The following is a 22071-nucleotide window of genomic DNA, read 5'->3' on the forward strand; positions in this document are numbered from 1 at the left end:
GAGTGATGAGTCAGAATTCAACACTGGATTGAAAACAGAGCAAGCACAGTTATATACACTCCAAGCTGGATCTCCAACCTGTGAGTGTTTTGCAATGATGCACAAGACATTTGCATTTGATTAGGAGTTGAGATTATCTGTACCTACCTCTTCCAAAGCCAGCACTCCCTTCAGCTTTCCCATACTGGTTACATAGGCATGGCTGAGGCCCAGTAGTGAAAACAACGTATGCGTCTAAGAGGAAAAACACACACAAAAAAATGCAGGGGCCTTGAAAACTGGTAAGGTGATACCTGGTGGACTTAGGATTTAGAAGCAGGAATGCCAAAGGCATACAAGCCTGGTAACCAAAGTGAGAAACTACTGCTTCCATTCCCCTTTTGTAGCTAGCAAATGTTAATCTCTGGTCCTTCTATTGCCCCTCTGTAGGTAGGAGTGTGTTGATAATGCAGAGCACATTCTCAAAATCACTTCCATCCTCCATCTGGAGAGAGATTCATATACAACTCCCTGTGCATTTAAGGACTTACACAGATCCCTTTTCATTTCATGCTGGAAATAAAACTATCGTAGTAATATGCATAGTCAGAACTTTCTTAGGTTATTTGTTCCAGTACTTTCCTTATCACCAGAAGTTGGTTTTTTTTTTTTTTTCCTGTTCTTTTCTTGTCTAATCTTGGTGCTGTTTATCCAATGCAGTGGCAACAAAAGAAAAGAGTTAATACCTTTCTCTTAGAAAGTATTCTGAAAAAGATAGGTATTACACTGCTATCAGTCTTCTCCAGCCTACATATACTATATTATTTTACTATTCTTTAAAGATCAGGTTTTCTGAAACTAAGCATTTTCAGTGCTTATCTGTGGAATATTTTTTACCTTTAATTTCTTTAAGCTGAGCTATGGCTGTGGACTTACACAAAGTAGTTCTTTCTGAGCTGGTATTTATCTTTTTCTTTAGCATCATATGACATGCGGAATTGATTGTAAACTAAGGAAAATGTCAGTCTTCATGCAGAAGACATTTTACTCTCATGCAAAAGAGAAGCAAACTGCTTAAGTACAATATGATCACAATCTGTGATATTCTTGTCAGTATTCTCACACTTAGCTCTGACCGTGCATACCTCAGTTTGGTTACTTATTCCTGTTTTTTTTTCTTGTGCATTTAGGTTGACTTTTGTCTGTTACTTCAGAGTTTCTCTGACAAAGAAAGAGATATATGAAATGTTCTTCATTGGAATTCTCCAGGTATCACATCTTGTAACCTCTATAATCTCAGATACTAGTGAGTTTCAGATTCCTTCAGCCAGTCCTTTAGAAAACACCATCTTAAGTATGTCAGCCTCTTTTTATTTTGCTAAAGGCTTAGATCTTACCGCTTTGATAATGGTAATTAATTTTGTGCAAGGCATATACTGACATTTCACATTAAATAAATAATGATTAAAAACTTGCACTGTGTGCTTTTGCTTCAGTAGGCCAATTTTCCTTTCCATTTAACGAAACTCCAATCCTCTGTTTCTCCTGATATAGCTATATAATGATTGCTTTTTCCCTCAGTCATTCTATATTAACTCTGGAAGTCATGTCGTAGAATATTCCAAGTTAGAAGGTACCAACAAGGATAACTGAATCCAACTGCTGTCTCTACCTGGTACCAGCCAACATTCAAACCCTATGTTTGAAGGTTGAGAGCACTGTCCAAATGCTCCTTGAGCTCAGGCAGCTTGGGGCTGTGGTCACTACTGTGGTAGCCTGTTTCCGAGTCCAATCACTCTCTTGTTGAAGAAACTCTTCCTAATATCTAATCTGAACCTCCTCTGATACAACTTTATGCTATTTCCTTGAGTCCTATCACTCACTGGTCACCAGTATGATCTAGTTTCTTCTTTCCTTGGGCTTCAGATCAGTGAAGACCAACCTTATGAGGTAGACTAGTTTGAAACAGCTTTTCTCACACATTAAGAAATGCTCTGCACGCTGACAGAAACACCTTGAGGAATCCAGGAGTAGTCATTCCAGTGCTGTGCACCAACAAAGCAGTGTGTATCTCCAGGTAATGCCTGCAGGCAGCACTGCATATAGTGCTTCTGTTGATGCAATGGCTGGAAAGTCCTACGTGTGTCCAAAAGTTATTTAACAACAGAACTTAAACTTCTTAACCTCTAGCCTTTCTTTTTCCAGGAGACTGGAAATACATGCAGAAAAATAGAGAAAAAAATTACTCCTGTATGTGGACGTGAAAATTGCTGGTGTTAATTATAATTGGATGAGGACAATGTGAGTAGGTGAAGAAAAGGAAAAGACATATCATAGACGATACTTAATGATAGATATGGTGGACAAAAACAGTATGCCTCAGGGAGATGTCTGCACCCACCTTGTGCAGAGAGGTTCTCTCCACCAGTTGGAAAGGGGAAGGGTCTATGCGGCAGCATTCAAAGCACACATCCTTTTCCAGCTCCTCTTGTTCCCAAGCATCTATCTAACAGAAGAAAGGAGAACCACTCATAGTAATCAGCAGTGCTGCTGGTTATGTACCCAGACTGTGCCCATTCTCCCATTAATCATTTGTCCATCCAATGTATATTATCCACCTGCCTTGCATACTATATCACCTCCTTCAGGTTTCTTATTCTTAGAAGATATCAAGTCCCTGTGTGAAGAGATAAATTCCAGTATCTCTGAGGTTTTCCGGGGAGGGAGAGTTTTGCTCCTTCCTGCTTAAAGAGGGAGTGAACATCTTAGCTTTCCTTCCTGAGTGCATCTTCCACTTGTCTTTACAAGGTAATAGTTCCTTTTTGCAAAGAATGAAGGAACAACATAGACCCATAGCTTTAGGTGAGAAGAGACCTGCAAAGGCCTCTGATCTAACATCCTGCTCACAGCAGGACTGATTTCAAAGCTCGATGAGATTACTCGATGCCTTACTCATTACATCTAGCAGAAAAAATCTCTTAATGGGTGAGACTTGCCTCCTATACAAATCTAAGAAGAAAATGGGTTTATCTATGGTTTTATGTGGCAATTACTGTTCTAAGAGTTCGGGAAGAACTGCAAATGATAAAGAATGGGCAAAAGAAACACTCACTTGACTTACTTCCCTTTCAGTCTTACCTCTTCTGGTGTCATTGTCTCAATGACTTCCACTGGCTCCTGTAGAAGAAAACGCTGTTCGGTTTCACAGAGTACAGAAAGGAAAGATGTGCATAACCCCCTTACACCTTGTGGTCCCCTTTTTATTTCAGTTAATATATTACTAAGTCATTAGATTTTCTTCATACTCATACATTGAAAAGTGCACTCTATACTTAATTTTCTTCCCTTACCAAAAAAAATGGCCTATGTCAGGTGCCTAAACAGGGCCATCTGGTACTGCTTTGGATGCTTTCACATGGGGCCCAATTACCGTCCTAGAGTGGGTGGATCTCTCAGAGACTCAGTATGATATCCACCAACCCGGTGCCCAAGGGCATCTAATGTAGCACAAGACGAAAGCTTTTTTTCATTTTTAGCTAGCCAAAAATAGTGCCAAATGAACTAGACTTGCACTTTGTTTCAGACTAGTGGAAATGATGTCATTTGCTGGGAAAAAAAGATGCCCAGACTCAATCATGATGGTAGCCTTGATACCTGAGCACAAATGGCTCATGAGCAAGATGTACACTCCTTCACAGTAATCACATCCTTTCTCCTTGGAGGGAGTTCCCCACTGACACTGTCGGAGTTCATGACCATATGTATGTCCATCATTTGGCCAGATGCTGAAAGGCTCTATTTCCATCACATCCCTTCTCTTTCCAGGCTACTGCTAGGCTTTCTGTATCCCTAACCTGGACAGCACTCTGTGTTTCAGGTCGACGGTTGTAAGGGCACAAGAGCTGCTGGAACAGTTGCCTCAAATTCCGGAAACTGTCTGAAGAATGAAAACAGATGTGGATAAGAGACAAGAATGAATGAGTGACAAAAATACAAAGCTCCATGGTTATCTTCTTGCCCAAGGCAGGCTAGAAAATAATATGAGGGACATTTTATACTGTACGTGACAGGGTTTAGCCAGCCACAGTTCAGCAGTCAGTTTGTAAGATGATGGTTAGGACATGCCAGGATAAATATTTCCATGCAATATCTTTTCCTTAAGGAAAGGAAAGAAAACATTACAAAATAGCCCACACAGATGATGTTAATAGATCAGTGTCCCTGAGGAGAAAAACAGAAGCAAGACTATTAGACAGCAAACAATATGATACAAGAAAGAAACTGCTATAGGGTTTCTGAAATACATAAGGAGAATCTGATTTAAAGGCTGAGTATGGAACGAAATTTGAAAATAACTTCAAATCAAAGTATACCAATTAGCCAGACTTGACAGTTATGAGGGAGTGAAAAGGCCATGGGCTGAGCCAATAGCGTAACAGTGGGAGTGAGAATAACTGCAGAATTATTCTAGGCAGGACAGTCAGAAATTAGCAAATGGGAAAGTATAGGGTTTGGTGCTGTTGTGAACAAGGCTGTTCAGATTGGTCAGAAACTATGGCAGCTGTGAGCCAAAGTAAAAATTATGGAAGGGAAAGCCTCGTGAAGTCATCCCTCCTTCATTTTCTTTTGTGACTCCTTGATAACTCAGCACTAATTTCACTTAAAGTGTCTCACACAATATCCTTGTTTTGATATAATTGTTTTTCTGATTTGGTAAGGAAAATGAATTGCTATTCCACCATTCTACTGCCCTGGCAGCATAGCATAAAGTGAATTTTTGTATGCTGGAAAGGTTTAGTCATAAACAAGTGGTGTTAAGGCTCCAGATACGTTATAGGCTATATTATATTTGGGTATCTAAAAACATGAGCCAGAACTACATCCTCTGTATTAATTCTGAAAATTTGGCTGTACCACTGTGTGAACTCGCTGTCTGCGTATTTCAAGGCACACAAAGGAAAAAAAAGCAACCAAACAAAAACAAACTAAACCATCCTGTATCAAATATACATGATACAGGAATCAGAAACGAGATACAAACATAGTTGTGGGAACAAAGCTAATGAAGGTGAAGCAGCACAAAGAGAACACAGTAAGTCAGTATTCGTCCTTCATATTAAATAAGCTGAAACCAAGAGATATGCATCCAAGGGAGGAGTTGTTCAGCTTTGGAAATGGCCAAGCAACTCCAAAAATAAGTACATATGTTCAGCTCTCAGACTTCTCAGAATAATTCACAAGGTGAAGGTGCCAAGTGGTGGGATGTTCACATGCAGAACCTCCAGCAAAAGTCAAAGGAGACGTTTTTGCAAACCTTGGAATTGGGGATACTGACAGAGAGAGAGCTGCCTGAGTGGGCCTACTTTTGCTATGCTCTCTAGAGGATCACGAAAAGAAGATAATTTCAGGTAATTGTTGTGAGGTACATTTTTCAAAGTGCCAGCACAAGAAAAGCAGAGAAAGTTGACTGAGAACAATTTCTTCCCCACAACTGAGAAGCCGGCACCTTGCACAGACATTTACATATAGTAAGCTTTAAATCTTCCATAATCTAACTAAGGTGTGATTGGGGCACGCCAGAAGTTATACCTGAGAATTGCTGTGGCTCCAAAATTTCAGGCGTTTGTTTAAGAGGATTTGTTGGGCCATTGGGCTCCTCTGGGTGACTAGGAGAGGGGCTTGGTGGCTGAGGCTGCTGTTACGGAAAGGAGAGAAAATAAGGTCCACCCCATGTCATTTCTTTCTCAGTCTTTCCAAATGTCTTACTGCTTCTTAAGCAGTCTATAATGAAGTCTCTTTTCTTCTCCCTCACCTCTGCCTTCTCATCTGTATCATCATCCTCATCAACATAAACGAAAGATTCATGCTTCAGCTTTGGCAGCATTGCTCCTGATCCCTTGCTGTGTCCATCATAAGGTGCCTCAGCCAGCTTCTGCTGCATTTGTTTGTTGAGGCACCGTCGCCGTTCTGGGCTGATGTGTCTCTGGAGGAGTGCCTGCAGATCGGATCGTTCTACAGACCCCAGAAGGATCATGGTCTCTGCATAACACAATAGAGAAACTATTCAGTCCCCTCATGGTTTTGAATGCCACTTGCCACACATTGCCCTTTCTTCCTTTTAAATTCTTTGAAATGCTGGAAGCAGCACTATCACAAGCTATAAAATTAGCCCTGCTAATTGCTGCTAGTATTCTTTGGGGCTGGGGGAAGCTAGCCATCCCTGATCTGTGCACTCCTGAGAACAACAGAAACAGGCTCTTTACTTATACAAGATCCCTCCCTTTTGTCAAAATTGCCACACATCTCTTACATACTATATCTAATTCTCACACTTCATCTTACCTGTCTGCTAAAGCTGAAACAATCTTATTTCATACTTAATCATAGTGGAAAGTTTTTAGTATGAATCATGTTATATATTGGACCACACTACCTTCTTCAAAGTGTGTAATTTGAGAGTTTCTTTTGACTCAGTTGAGACAGCCTTCAGGAAAGACCAGTCGCTTACCTGGTGAGTCCACCAAAGGCAAAGTCTTAACAGTGGTGCTTTGGAGTAGAGTTTGCAAATCTCGATATTTACAGTTGGAGGAGACAAATTTCACATCTTGGACCATAATATCTTCAACAAAGATATTGTATTTGCTGTGAATATATGGACAAGATGAAGAGTTAGAATGTTAAAAATGTATAGCAGGTAAGTTCCTCAGTGTGTTCTTTATAGAGCTGCTAATTGATCATCTCTAAGAGTAACCAAGGAGGACTTTGGAGCAGTATCAACATGGATTTCATTACAGTTCTATTTCACTCCACTATCTTCCACAATAAAAATACATTTCTATACATGCACATACACATACATGTTTTATATATACATACATATATACGTATATTATATATACATTTTATATAGAGACACATGTAGGTGAATAGCTGATTTTATATTTTTTAAAAGTATAAAAGTATCCAAATAAAATGTTTCAAACATTTTTAAAAGAAAAAAAATCCAAATGTCCAAGTCTTCAAAACTGAAGTGAATTGGTAATATTTACAGAAATTCAGTAATATTGCAGATGATTCAAACTTGTGCTTTCTGTGTATGGACCTTATTTCTATTCCACCTCTTTTTTCTTCTCTTGTTGCTTTTTCTTCTCAGCCCAGATTTATTCTGCATTTTTATTTTCTTTGTAACACTGTCTGCTTTTCATGACCTTTTCTTCTCCCACGGTCTCATTCTCCCCACCTCCATCTCTGCTCTACTGCTGTACCTTATATGATTCCAGCCCAGATCTGGCAGGTAGGGCAACTTCTTCACCTGGATGATGCTATCATAGAGGCTGGGTTGCAGACTCTGGGCCACCATGTTGGCAAGAATGACAGCTACCATCATGGGCAGGATGTGGGCAATTTGACCTGTCAGCTCAAAGCAGATCACCGCAGTGGATACAGTGTGGCTCACTGCTCCTGTCAGAGCTGCTGCACCTTTCCCAGATAGGATGGAAAAGTTATTGGGAGAGAAGAAGAAAGACTGTGATATAGAAACAGAACATCATGTAGGCCAGGAAAGTTATGGGGATGGGATTAGGTGGAGAAAGAGGAAGACATGAAGACTCACCAATGACAGCATACCCTCCAGGTAAGATTTTGTAAACAATACCATCAAAGAGGATCCCATCTGGAAAGAGAGATGCCATGATTTCTCCAATAAGGCGTCCAAATGCAGCACCTGGAAAACATCACCAGCAATTATGGAATTTAACATCTAAAGAGCATAAAGTCTACGCTATGTAGCTATGCTGGGTAAACACTGGGGTGATTTCTAACAGAAACAAAACCAACACTTACATAAAGATGACACCAGGACTGAATAATAGCTTTCAGTTACAAAATACAAAAGTTGAACTCCAAGAGGAAAAAAATGTACTAAGATATGTAAATACAGTTGAACCCTCATTCTTCCACTCAGATGTACGAGGCATGGAGGTATTTGTGATTCCCAGGCAGGGAGAAATGTCTTTTAAAAGACAGCATATTTTGTGTCACGTCAGTCCAAATCACAGTTCAGGATTGATGTGCACTCACTCTATGAATGTCCAAAATATTAGAGTCTTAAGCTTACAGAAAAGTTTGGATGGGAAGGGACAGGTGGAAGTCTTTGGTCTGAGCCCTGATCACAACATGCTAATTTCAAAGTAAGATCAAGTCACCGAGGGCCTTGACCAAACCTGCTTTAGAAGTCTCTGGTGATGGAGATTCTCCATCCTCTTGGGGAATCTTTACCAGGGAAACAATTTTTTCCCCATGTCAATCAGAATTTCCCATGTTGCAACATGTGCTTTTTGCTTCCTCTTTACTAGCTGTCTCCAGGAAGAGTCTTTCTATCTTCCTTATACCTTGCTGAATTAGATGGTGAAACCTAGTTAGCTCTCCTCTTGACCTTCTCTTCTGCAGATTGAACAAGCCCAATTTCCTCAGGTTGTCCTTGTTTGTTTTGTTTGCTCCCCAACAATCTCAGTGGCCCTTCACTAGACTCAGTGCACTTTGTCACACTTCCTGCGTGGATGGACACAAAATAGTATTTGAGAATTGTTTGCAGAATGCCAATTGCTCCAAAATAACCTGTTCCTTTGCCTTGCTGACTGGGCTTTTACTAATACAGCTTTGTTTGATGTTAGCCTTCATTACTGCAAGGGCATATTACTGATTCAGGTTCAGTTGTTGCCTTCCAGAACCCAGAGATTGTAAGCACACTTCAACACACTTCATTTAATTTCAGGGCTGTGGATAATTAATGCTGAACTTCATGAGCTTGTAAACAACTTGATAAATAATAAATTCCCATATGCCATCGCACTCCCTGACGGAGAAGTGGCATTGCAGGTACTAGTTTTGAGGTTGTGACTTCTCATTGGCCTTCAGGAGTGAAAGGAGCAACTACTGCTAGCTGTAGTATGAGTTTCTCTGTAGATGAAGAGTCAGAGAAATGAGAAGACCATGACTCAGCGTGTCTTTCCGCAGCTTGGCTTTTCTTTTGTAAAATGATAAAAGATGTCCTCAGCATTTAGGTATAAGAGTGTGGACAAAAGAGACTGGTATAAGAACTGCTGACTAAGATTGTCATAGGCATGAAGTGATAACTAGACTCTGTATCCTCTCGAAGAAGCCTACCAGGAACGTACACACCATCTCTTGTCCTTTCTACCTGTCAGATCCATATGTTGCAACATAAAATTGGAACTCACCTAGAACAAAAACAGGCATGAAGCCTCCACAGGGGATTGGCATCGTGGTAGCGATGACAGACATCCAGAACTAGAACAGAGGCAGAGGGTGCAGTTGTTAGCGAGTAGCAGTAGCATTTCCTACAGCCCCACTCTACTGACCAACGTGTAAATCCATAAGGAGACACAATCTGATGGATATGGCAGTTCAGCTGGGAGGTGAAGGGCTAAGGGGCTGTGAGGTGTGAAGAGGAGTTAGAGAAACTCTTGCATCACACCAACAATGAAGCAGAAGACCTTTGGGTGACTGCTGTGTTGTCAGGGAAGCCAAATCACCAAGAGAATGAACATGAGAACACCTTTGCCTTGAACTTCTGAAGGTAAGATTTCCTACTGTTCTGAACAGGTTTTTTATTTTTATTATTATTAATAATTTCATAAAATGAGATTATCAGGATTTCATAGCCTCAAAAAAAATTTACTGTAAAGGGAACTCTAGAGGTCTCTCACTCAACTTCCTGCTTCCAGAAGAGTTAATTCCTAAGTTAAATTAGCTTTCTCTGGGCCTAGTCCAGATAAACTTTGAACATCTTGACGGGTGGAGATTCCCCAGCTTTTCTGGGAAGTTTCTGAGAAGCCAAATTCAAGGCAGAATTTTTTCCTGAAGCCCATCTGCTGTAAGTTTCCCTTATTATAGCTTGTACCTAGCCTGTTCCAGTGTTCGACTGTGCTCACAGTAAATACATTTTTCCTGATGTCCATCTGATCCTCTGCTGGTGCAGCTTTGTGCTGTTCCCTTGCATTCTCTCACTGTTACTCAGGAGCAGAGCCCAGCACCTCCCTCTACTCCCACTCATCAGGAAGCTGCAGAGAGCAATGACCAATTGGCCTTTTTCAGATTGGGCAGCCCGAATGTACTCTCAGCCTGCCTTCACAGGGCATGCCTTTCAGACCTGCTACCAGCTTGGCTGCCCTCCTGTGTAAACATGCAAGTATCTTAATATCCCTTTTATATTGTGGAGCCCAGAACTATGCACAAGATTCAAGGTGGGGCTTGATTCAATTTTCAAGATTCAATGTTAAATAAAAAAATAAAGATTCAAGATTCAATGTTAAATACAGTGGGATAATGAACTGTCTCGGCCAGCTGACTATGCTATGTTTAGTGCACCCCAGAACATGATTTGCCCTCTTGGCTGCTGAGTAGTGCTGAGGCTAATCCAAATATTGACTTAGTCCAGCCTTCTGGTGGCAACAGCCTATTCTTACAAACACCTTGAGTGCCAGTAAGTTTGTCTTTTCTTAGGCGAAAGGCCAGGAAATTTCCATAGCTGAAAAATCCACTAAGGATGTTGCTATTTCAAGAGCTTGTACAAAGAAATGTACTGTCAATTCCTTTGCAGCAGTTTCTTCTGTAGGAGAAAGGCAAGAACAGTCCAGCATATGAAGAGCAATACTTCCAGGTTTCTCCTAAAGAACTAGAATGTCTTGTTTTCCTCAGAGTAGGCAAATCATTCCTGTTCAAGGTCCACCCTTGATGAGGTGATGCCTATGCAGACAATGCAGTAGCTGTAGACAGATGAGGTATTAACCTCTAGACAGTCAATTTGAAGAAATCCATCTAAGACAAATTTTCTGCAGTTATAGGCTGGTTGGCATAAAAGGAAAAAGAAACTAGTATACAGGCTATGATGTCACAGGCTATAATGTAAAGCCTTCCACAAAGGTAGCAAAGAACCAGCAAAACAGCATATCTCAGCTCATGGCAGAGGAATATGCAGGGAGGATGGTTTGGACCATCAGCTTGATACTGGCTGTTGTTCTTCACATCTGCCATTTGAATACTTCAATGAAGAGGCTCCTGGATGGCTACAGAAGCCACCAAACTGCATAGGTAGAATACTGCCACCTAAATTTTATCTTGCCAAACTCAGACCAAATACAACTAAGAATCAGGAGCATAACGAATTGGAGAATAAGGTCAAGTCTTCTAGAGTCAAAGCTGCAGTTACTTTTTAACGTGTGTATCCCAACTGTGAATGTATAAAAAATGAACTACTTGGAGCAGTTATGTCATGATTTGAGAAAACTTTAAGTCAGGCACCTCCAACCCAGGGCCCATGGCCCACACATGGCCTGGCTCAGCCCGTCCTGTGGTTGCCCCTTGTCCTGTGCCATCATGGCAGTGGCTCTTTTCTTCTAAGCAGCTTGACCCAGCCCCAGATGCACACCTGCTGCTTAACAATAACCAAACGTTGGTGTGTGACTGGGACTGTCTGGACTGAAACTAGGACATGGGGAGGGTGCAGTACAGTGCCAACTGAATTTATGGCAAATAATTTTATGCATTTGATACATTGGTTGAACAGTCCTGTGAACAGCAAAAAATATGCAGACTTGCTTTCCATTTTGAAATTTTGGAATTTGAGAATAGTTTTCAAGGTCGCAGAAAAAAAAACAATCCATTTTTCTTGGTATTTTTTTGACTCAGTTTTCAGTTGACTCCAATACATTACCTGGAAATTTTCAAGTGGAATGTATAGAGTTGTAATCAGATATTCAACTCAAAAATTTGGTCACGTCTCTCTACTAGACTTGTCTCTCATTTCACTGTCATCTCTTGTTCACAACTGTATGTACTCCCAGAAAGTGATGACATGAACAACTCTTCAAGGATGAAGTAAAGGAGGAGTAAAATTTCATGAAAATGTTTGATGAACACCTTGAGAACTCAGTAAGAACTGCAACCAGTTCCATCGAACAAGACTGATGCATTAGTTTCACAAAACAAAGGTCAAATATCCCACTAGTTTTATGGTTTTACCACTCTCTTCTATGTTGTGATTAAAAATAAAATAAGTTTTGTTAGTTACATACATTACCTATATTACATATTTTGTGCACAGCCCAAGACTACTCCTCTTCACTCAGTACAGCCCAGGGAAGCCAAAAGGTTGGACACTCATTCCCTAAGCTAGTGGGACAAGGCCAACGAATTCAGTCTTTGAGAATACAAGTCTTAAAGGAGAACAGATGGGGCTCAAGAAAGATGCACTGTGCAGTCCATTCTTTCTTTTATTCAGTGAGACCCTATCTGCTTAGTACACTGTAATCAGAATTAGTACAGAATGATAACCTTCAGATGCCTGTCAGAAATTTGATAAAATGTTTTATGTTAGATGGAATCAGCTGTGTCAATCATTAATGCCTATTTTTGATCTGTTGAAATGTTCAACTTGTATTTCAAGGTGGCTTCAGCTCTTCTTGTTCTTAAGAAAAAATAAATAAGCATTTCTGCAACTTTCACACTCCTTGCCTCCCAGAAACCTTTCTTGGTAATTGTATTTTGAACATTATCATGTCTACTTCTTCTAGATATCAAGTAAATAGCATGAGACTTTGTTTAGGCCAAATATAAATTATATTTATATTTGCTTTATACTCAATTACTCATTTTCTCAGTCCTTGAGAGACTTGTTCTGATGTAGTCTTTACTACCAGCCACTAAACTGTGTCTCCTGAAAGTCATTCAGCAGGATGCATAATGAAGATTAACTACCGAAGGAGAAAATGTATTAAGGCTAGAAAATTTTTCCCTAATAAATTTGCTGATCTTGTATTCAATATAGGCAAAAATTCCATCAAAAGATATAAGACCCCATTCCTGTAGTAGTGTTTTATTCAATACCTAGCAACTTGTCATAGGCAGATACATTTTTAATGCAGGATCAGGAGAACTCACTCTGAGTGGAAAAGGGTTAGAGTGAGCTGAACTTCGTACCTTCATGAGAAAGAAAAGCAGGATGATGATGAAGACACTGACTTTGGGGTGGATCCAGGCAGCAGATTTTCCTAGGATCTGAGGGTCTCCTGTGTATTTTGCCCAGGTGTAGTTATCAAAGAGAGAGCTGATGGCTTCCCGTGGCATCAACTATAAAGAAAACAAAACAAACCAAACAAACAACAAACAGGGATTAAGCATGACATTAGACAGATTAAATATTCTGCCTCTGTTCCGAGGAAGTCAGGGAGAATTTTACTTAAACAATTCATGATTATGAGACTTAATTCATATTTTGATCTTCAGGAAGAGACGTGTGATTTTACCCGAACTTGTAAAAGGACAATAACTTTTACACATCTTCCTAAATTACTTGCTTAGGAAAGTGGAGCTCTTTCAAGTTTTACGTGAAAGGGATATCAGAGATCACATCTCACAGTACAGTCCTTCAGATCAAACTCTTCCCAAATCTTTCTTCTCCTTCCCAAGATGTAAGGTTATTGGGGAACAGGAGAAAGGGAGATTGCTCTACAGAATTAGAAATAATTCAAAATGCACATCCCACTCTCACCTCTCCTGCCATGAACTGCCCAAACCCCAGAGGGAAGGTCACGGATGCTATAAAGAAGGTTATGAACCCAGGGTATATGAGGAAGCTGAAAAGAAAGAAAAGTCTGTTAAAATGTAACCTCACATTCTTGTAGCAATATCACTTCAGGAACATAAATGCTATTCCTGTGAAAGTTCTCTGCTGCGTCTGTGTCCATGCTTTGGAGTTGTGTCACTGACTATTTAATGCCCTGCTCCACTGACCATCATGATTCATAGAGAGTTCAGCAGGCAGCAAAGCCATTTTTTCCATCAGAAGTAGTATAATGGGGAGGGATGTACAAATTGCACAGTCTTGACTATACAGAGGCGACGTGTATTTACAACTGTGAGGTGACCCAGCGTCAAAAGCCAGCCTCTCCTCCAGTTGCCGCAATTATTTTTATCTTGCTCTTCATCCTCCATGCAATTTATCCTGTCCTAGGGTGGTTCTCCTTCTTGCCATACATTTCCGCATGCACTCTTAGTTGCATTAGCACTTAAGGGAAAATATTGCCTTATTTTCCATTGAATCCCTGTCCACCACATTTCTGGGTGGAAAGTTGTCAGTAAAACCTTTATTGCTAAATCTTACTTTATCTTGTATTTCTCTTGCATGCTGCAATTCACACCTTTGGATTACTATCAGTTTCAGCTTTTGGTTCTTGAATATACAGCAATTTCAATACCGTGATACACTCTTTACATATTTGTCTCCATTTTGATTTTAAAAAACATTTTAGATGTTAAGGATGTAGTTATATTCCAGTTGTTTTCTGTTTCTTACAATATAAGCATTTGTTTCTTTTATAGATTCTAAGAAAGAAGAACCCAGTGCCTCTCCAGAAGTATGATCAATGATTTTCTAGTTAAGAACATTTCTTGCCCAATCAGTATTTTCCTTTCTCCTCTTAATAAGTATTACAGAATTCCTTCTAAACCAAGGTGCCATTCGAAGCTATTGGAGCCAGTCTAGAAAAAAATCCATCTCAGAATATATGATACTGGTATTTGCAGATATCTTTCTCTGATATAAATTCAGTTTTTCCCATTTTTACAATTTTATAATTGAAATAGCTATACTAGCTTCTAGAAAGTATTTGTTCCTATCCATTATCAGTAGGGTATCAAAAACTTGCTGACAAAGTATTCAAAGACACTCACTACTTGGTGAGAAACTGGCTTAGAGCTGTAAGACGCCGGACGCACAGCACCACTTGACGATTGAGATAAACAAAAAATGCTCCAAGGAATCCTGAACATATCCTAAAATAGTGGAAACGAAATAAAATCATATCAAACCATTAAAAGCATACAAACCACCAACCAAAACCCAAGCATTTTTCATCTACAGTTATTATGATGTCTTTTAACTTAACAACATGCAGCAGCTCAGCTGAAAACATTGACTCCTTGGCGAAAAGGGAGAGATGGTTTTGGACCTCTTTGTCACACACTGCTATTTTGCTCCTAAATTTTCTCTTGCTTGTAGATGAAAATTTCATGTCAGGATGTGATGTCCAATTACAAAATGCAGTACGGTTGCACCTTATCTGTAGCTGGTCCCCTCCTTCTCTTTTCTGTGCCCTGACCTACAAAGACTTCCAAAGATACACAGGTGCACAGATACACATGCATACATACAGTGTATCAGTGAAGAAATGAACCATGACTGCAGGCAATACAGATACAGCGTAATAATAGCTTTATCTCACCTACAGTTGCTTGAATATAGGGTTTGTAAGTAGTTCCACTCAGAATTGATGCACTGAAAACTAATTAGAGCTTGTGTTTCTCTGACAGTCTCTAATTTTAACTCTTGAAATGTTTGGGTGATGGGAGCAGTATCAGGTTCTATAAAAATAGGACTGGCACATCTCGGTGTGGTCTGGTGAAGAGCAATTTGCCAAAAATAAGTATTGCCAGAACTTAGACATTAGGTTAGAACAGGAAATAGTAAAAAGCAGGGGGTTTAACTCTGAGCCAGCAAAATTATATACCTATATAAAATATTAAATGTACCAAACTTGGTGTGATAGTGTCCAAAGTTGTGACGCCTACATATTCCAGAGAAACAGGGCAGATGAGTGCACTGACCATAGTATGAGTTCCCCAGCCCTCTTGAAAGACAAGAAGCCTAAGACAATCTCAAGAGCATGCATACCAACGCATGTAGTCTGGGCAACAGGAGCAACTGGTGCTCTATGCCTGTTCTCCAATCTGAGAACCATGATATCATAGGAATCACAGAAACTTGGTGGGAAAAATCATATGACTGGAAGACCACAGTGCACAGTGCATACAGTCTTTTGCAAAGACAGGAAAGGAAGGATAGGAAGTGGAGTTGCACTTTGCATGAAAGAAATGTGTGTGGTAGGTAAGCTACAGAGACCATGAAAGTTCTAATGAATGCCTTTATATCATGATTAGAGAGATCGTCAGCAAGGTTGATCTAACATTAGGTATCTGTTACCTCTCAGTCAGGATTATAGGATCAAAATGATTTGGGCTGGAAGAGACTTTAAAGATCATCTAGTTGCAACCCTCATAACATGAGCAGGGACACCTTCCACTAGATGAGGTTGCCATCTATCCTGGTTCTGAACAGTTCCAGAGATGGGACTTCTCTGGACAACTTATTTCAGCATGTCATCATCCTTATAGTAAACAATTTCTTCCTTATATATAATCTATATCTATTCACTTTTAATTTAAAGCCATTATTAGCCTTTTTTCTATCACTACATTTCTTAAAGTCCAATTCCACTTTCTTATAGGCTTCCTTTAGGTACTGAACAGCCACTTTAATATCTCCAGCCTTCTCAAGACTAAAGAACCCCAGATCTCAACCTCACTTCATAGGATGTGTTCCATTACTCTGATCTCCTTTGTGGCCCTGCTCTGGACTTACTTCAACTGGTCTGTGCTTTTCTTATGCTGAGAGCCCCAGAGTTAAAAGTGGTACTCCAGGTAGGATTTCATGAAAGTGGAGTGAAGGTGCAGAATCACCAGCCTGCATTGCGGGTCATGCTTTCTTTTGATGCAGCCCAGGATATAGCTGTTTTTCTGGGCTGCAGTCACGTATTGCCATCTCATGTTGAGTTTTTCATCAACATTCCAAAGTCCTTCTCCTTGGGGTAGAACGTGGTAGTTAATAATTTGTCTAGATGGTCGCATTGTGGTTAATGGCTGGATGTCCAGGTGAAGATCACTGACAAGTGGTATTTCTAAGGGACTGACCATCACTACTTAATACCTCTGTCAGCAATGTGGATGGTGGGATTAAGTACATGCTCAGTGTGTTTGCCAACAGCAGCAGGCTATGTGGTATGATCAACATGCTGGAAGGAGGGCATGCCATCTAGAGGGGCACTGAGTCAACATGAGATGGCAATATGTGACTGCAGCCCAGAAAGGCAACTACAGCCTGGGCCCACTTAAAGCCTATTTTGATGACAGTATGATCCTTCCCAATTACATTATCCTATGCCTGTTCTTCAGCAGCCCTGTCTGTCAGTGCCTCACAGGGCTTCTGGTTACTTTCTGCACACCCTTTCCTTCCTAACTTAAAGCCCTCCTTATGAAGAGAGCCATCATACTGACAAAAAAGTCTTTGTCTCTCTTAGAAAGGAGCATACCATCTCTCCCAAGCAGATGCTAATTTTCTAATAGAAAGATTACCCATTGTGTTACCACTGCTGAAGGAAGAATCCCAACACAAAATCAAAATGTCTAAAAGAGGAGTTATTCTGTTTTGCAAAAGAATTACCAACAGAACTCACTTGATATCTTTTGTAGAGCAAGAAACCAAGTTCCTGGTAACTTACCCTATTACAGCAAATGCTGGCAGCTCTTGCAGATCAAAGGGGAAATCCATGCGAAAGTTAGTTCTGAACAGTGCTGTGATGGTAACTGTGAGAGAAGAAAGAGGTAGAAATGGAAAGGGAATAATGAGGTAAGAAGTTAAATGGCATAAAAGCTGGAAGCAGAGACAGGGGAATTAGTTATATATGTGTCGTATGGTTTCATATTATGTACAATGTTACAGATATGCAGGCTGCTTTAATTTTAGTAATCTCAATTTTTAAATACTTGCAAACCTACCACTACTGATGATATAGGTTTGTTTTCAGAGTATATACACATACATTTTCACCTACAATCCCAGATTTGTACATACTTTTTTTCTTCTACCACCCGTCATCCAGTATTATACTGCATTATTGTAATGCTTTCCATGGAATCCGTTTATCGCCACACCTGCTTGGAACTCTGATAATGTTATCTCAAAGCATTTCTGCAGTAAGATGGCAAGTGCTTGCAGAAGAGTTAGCTGACGTACTCTATATGAATTTGCAATAGCTTAGATGTTCCACATAAACATCACAGGTAGATACGAATTGTGTGCATTAGGGAAGCAGCTCCATCTACTTTCAAGTACAATTAACTACCTCACAAAAAGGCACTGTTACTGAGTGACAATAGTACCCACACAGGAAACTAGTGCAAAGACATTATTTTACCTACTAAGTGCATAACTGCTGAGAGCAGACAAGACTAGAGATTGTGAAGATATCAGAGAGAGATCTGAGAAAAACTGCTGTATGAGCAATGACTGAAAAGACTTGTAACTGTTGTAAGAGAAGGAAATAAGAAAGAAAAGACATGAAAGGTAAGTTACAGCAGGCATGATGAAAGACTGTAAAATAATGAATTACTGGTCTAAACAGGAGTTTCTGATTCTCTAATAAGGGATTCTGGCAACACAAACAGAGCAAATTCAGAATTATGAACAAAAAACCCCGGATTTTTCATAGACAATTGGATCATGGAACATTTTAATCCAGACAGTCACTGAAGCAGAATGTAGTGAGGCATTCACCCCGGTTATTAAAGCTGCTTGGATGATTTTGAAGAAGGGCAGGTTAGATAAGATGTTTTAGGATTAAGCTAATTTCAAATGATTTTAGAGATCAGCAGGGGCCTACAGTAGATGAAGTGAAGGATTGGGGATTATCTCCTGTTATTTGCCTTCTTCTATTTTCCTCTGGAAGGAAGAGAGGCAAGTGTTTTTGTGACGGATCTGATGGTTGAATAACCCATAATATGAGGCAGTGTTTCGCAGGCAAAGATGCAGTTCCCTTTTACATTCAGAGCATAAATTGCCATCACTTTCTACATTCAAAAAGAATATTCAAGGCAAATAATGTTCTAGCACAATAAAATCCAATTCTGTGATGTCAAGAGAGAGTAAATTACAGCAATTTTAGAATGGGAAGAGCCCATGTGGAACTCAGATCAGTAAAATAAATAAAAGTGCAAGAACGAAGGATAAAGGCATTATAAGCAAGAAATTTACCTATGAATGGCAATCTTCTCTATCAACTGGAATCTCATTCCGGCAGTATCTGAATTGATTTCTTGAACACACCTGGTCTATGCTATTTCTGCCTGCACACATTTCAGTTGAAATGGTGTTTTTGTTTATTTGTTTTTTGTTTGTTTGTTTTTTAGTTGGTTGGTTTCTTCTTTTTCTATCAGAGCTGCAGTTTCGGTCCTCAGGACCTTCAGTCAGACCCAACCAGTTTCACAGCCTCCTAATCATTTCATCACCTCAGTTTTCTAGACTACTGCTTGTATCGTGTGCATCTAGCCAAGAGATGACCAAACCAGGCTGTGGTGTTTCCAGTGAACTGCATGCATTGCAATATGCATTACCCAGTTTGTGGTGGGATATGTTTATATTTGCGGTCATGACATTATGCTGACTAAAGGCAAAAATCCCACCTCGGGACACTTCTTACTTGATTGGTACTCATACACAGTCTTTTTTCAGTCATATTCTGAAGAACTGGGATAAGTTGTGTTACACATTTAGTGATAGAAGATGCTTCCTTTTCTCTTTTCTTCTATGCTGTTAGATGTTCAATGTTTCAGTGTCATGGCAGAAGTCTCAAACATCCTGAAAGTTGAGGGCTTTGAGAAAGATGGAGAAAAAAAAAATAAAGGACATTTGTACAAAGACAACAGGAATGATTTTAGCTTACCTGCATCCTTGTTCCAAACAGCAAGGACTCGGAAAATGAAGGCACTAAAGGTAGCTGCAAAGAAACCTCTCCAATAATTACGCACAGCAAAGTAAGTGGAAGTGACTTCAATGCTGAAAAGGACCCCTAAAAAGAGTTAGAAAAGGAGTAAAGTTAAAAACAGAATTGTAGTGACAGAAGGACAAGAAATACTTCTAAATAGTCTTCTAAAGCAGTGATCTCAAAACTTCTTTGATTGTGTACCCCTGTACCCCACTGGTAAAATATGTTTTGATTGTGTACATTTGTAAATCGTAGATGTGCAATACTGTACTAGTGCACTGGGTACATTATAAAGCACACACGAAAATAAAAACAATCAGATGATAACACGAGGAACATTCTATGATCCATTTATTTTATTAATTGTACAAAAAATTACTGTTCTCACGAAAAATATTATTATTAATATTTGTTCTTATTTTTGAAAATCATGGTTTAATTAGTTATACAACTTGCAGTTGTAAGTTCAGTTTATATCCATATATAGTTTTAATGGCTATCAGAGTTGAAAAAGAGCCCTCACAAAGCCTGAAATGGGAGAAGCATAACTCTGGCTGCACTTACTAAATTAAAAAAAAAAAAAAGTCTATATATAAATATATATTTTTGTATCTTTAACGAGTGTGTTCCAAACCCACTGAAAATTTTCCTTTGGAAGGTTTTTCAGTGGATTAGAAAACTCTTACAAGCTTTTCAAGTGTACAGATGAGAGAGGTTTTATAAATGACACACAGTGTTTTCAGCAAGAAAATCATGAAATCTCCACAGCACAGCATCCCTCTGAAAAAGCATGTACTTTCTCACTCAGTGTTAAAATGGCACTTTCACCTCATAGGGACAGATTATGTGCTTCTGTTTTTAAAAGCATTTGCTGGGTAGCATATTGCTGTCAGCCACTTGTCATGACAGAAAAGATCAGGAAATTCAGAACACCTTTCTGTAAAAGAAAAATACTCAACTCATCTTTAAATTAGACAATTCTTTTAAGTCCTTTGCCATGAGATAACCTCTGAACTGCTGTGTGGTACAGATGATTTCCATGGTCATTCCTCACCTCACTACAGACTATTATAAATACCCTACTGTCTTAAGATTTTGTTTTTATGAAATTAACTACATCAGTGTTATCCTGTTGCACTTTGTGCACTTCTGGCACTCCCTTTTTTGCTGCAATATCTTGCTTCCGAGCCATGCAGCCAATGATTTTCATGTGCCAGTGCTGCTCCTGGTATAATTACACAAGAATCCTTTTCCAGGCAATGACACTGCACCATTAGTTGTTACAATTGCACTGCTTTTCAATAAACCATTGCTTTTATGAAAGAAGTCATTTACTGTTGAGAATATATCTTCTCTGGTAGGTCTTTCCTTCATGTATTTCACTACTGAAACAGAATCTAGCAAATACCAGAAGACAGGATAGAAACATCTGTACTTTCATCCATTCAGCTGGGTAAGCTGAAATACTTTGCAATACACTGAAAGGAGATGAACAAGTGAGGGCTCTACTATCAACTGTCTGTGTGATGGGACAACCAACCTTCATCCAGAACACCTCACAAACTGCACGTGACATGTGTACCAAGTGAAGGCATCAGTGCCAGTGTCACTGGCAAACCTTAATTTCTTTCTTATTTATTTATAGATAGAAAACAAGTATAAGTAGACAGTCCAGCATTTTCTTCCCACAATGTAGTAGATTGTTTTGCAGACCTCCTGAGATGTGCACACCCTCAGTATGGAAACAACTGTTCAGAAAAGCCATCACTTCATGCCCTTCAGAAAGATGACAGGTAAAAGAAAGTCTGTGTAAGAGGAGGTTGGAGATTGGTGGCACTAAAGGCAAGCTTCTTTGTTTTAGGTATATGACAGATCAAATATAGGGTGCAGGAAATGGAGAAATGAGAAGTGGACTAGGCAGGAGATGATTTAGGTACCTGAGAAAAAGGAAACAGAACAGCCACTTGCCTCCAAGTGGTGTCCCAAAGCAGCAGCCAACACCCACAGCACAACCCACAGTCAGGACATCCGTGTAATAGTATGGCTGCTACTGGTAGAAGAGACAGAAAGAGACAAACAGAAACAAAGAAAAAAAGCAATGAATGACAGAATTAGCAGGTATGGCCACATACTGTCACCCAGCTCTGTCACTCAGCTCTGTCACTAATCTTACATCATCTACATTCTGGATGGCTGCAAAACATTCAGACAGATTCTATGTGGTACAAGACAGGAATACACTTGGAGTTGCATATTCAAGACATGAAGAGAAGGCAGCAATTTATCTTTCACTGAAACACACACATTTCTGTTGCTTCAGAAAGAATGTTTCATAAGAGGATCTTCAGAGCATGGAGCACACACGTGTGTTTCACTCTCTTTTACTTTGGTAGGGAATTTCAGGTTGCACATGCCC

The 22071-nt window shown here is 39.7% G+C and overlaps 2 protein-coding genes across 6 annotated transcripts in view; one reads left to right on the forward strand and one right to left on the reverse strand.

Moving 5' to 3' along the window:
* Positions 1–1433, forward strand: part of FAM131B (family with sequence similarity 131 member B) — a 62775-nt gene extending 61342 nt beyond the window's left edge. Inside the window, exon 8 of the transcript XR_006167301.1 lies at positions 1170–1433. The gene's annotated coding sequence lies outside the window, so the exon portion shown is untranslated. The remainder of the gene's footprint in view (positions 1–1169) is intronic.
* The window catches only part of CLCN1 (chloride voltage-gated channel 1), a 61915-nt gene that overhangs the window by 3606 nt on the left and 36238 nt on the right, over positions 1–22071 (reverse strand). For 4 of the 5 annotated variants that reach the window (XM_042809828.1, XM_042809827.1, XM_042809826.1 and 1 more), the window contains 15 exons: positions 19614–19739; positions 17394–17478; positions 14731–14832; positions 13550–13634; positions 12979–13128; positions 9219–9288; positions 7592–7702; positions 7245–7458; positions 6488–6621; positions 5792–6018; positions 5569–5674; positions 3834–3916; positions 3118–3156; positions 2381–2485; positions 148–234 (listed from right to left, as the gene is read on the reverse strand). In XM_042809828.1, coding sequence (XP_042665762.1) covers positions 148–234; positions 2381–2485; positions 3118–3156; positions 3834–3916; positions 5569–5674; positions 5792–6018; positions 6488–6621; positions 7245–7458; positions 7592–7702; positions 9219–9288; positions 12979–13128; positions 13550–13634; positions 14731–14832; positions 17394–17478; positions 19614–19739 — 1724 coding nt within the window. The remainder of the gene's footprint in view (positions 1–147; positions 235–2380; positions 2486–3117; positions 3157–3833; positions 3917–5568; positions 5675–5791; positions 6019–6487; positions 6622–7244; positions 7459–7591; positions 7703–9218; positions 9289–12978; positions 13129–13549; positions 13635–14730; positions 14833–17393; positions 17479–19613; positions 19740–22071) is intronic. The other variant, XM_042809825.1, reaches the window with a different exon arrangement.

The sequence above is a fragment of the Centrocercus urophasianus genome, unplaced genomic scaffold (assembly GCF_019232065.1).
Source record: "Centrocercus urophasianus isolate 14NV4802_14NV808 unplaced genomic scaffold, USGS_Curo_1.0 seq_12, whole genome shotgun sequence".
In the NCBI taxonomy this organism is placed as follows: Eukaryota; Metazoa; Chordata; class Aves; order Galliformes; family Phasianidae; genus Centrocercus; species Centrocercus urophasianus.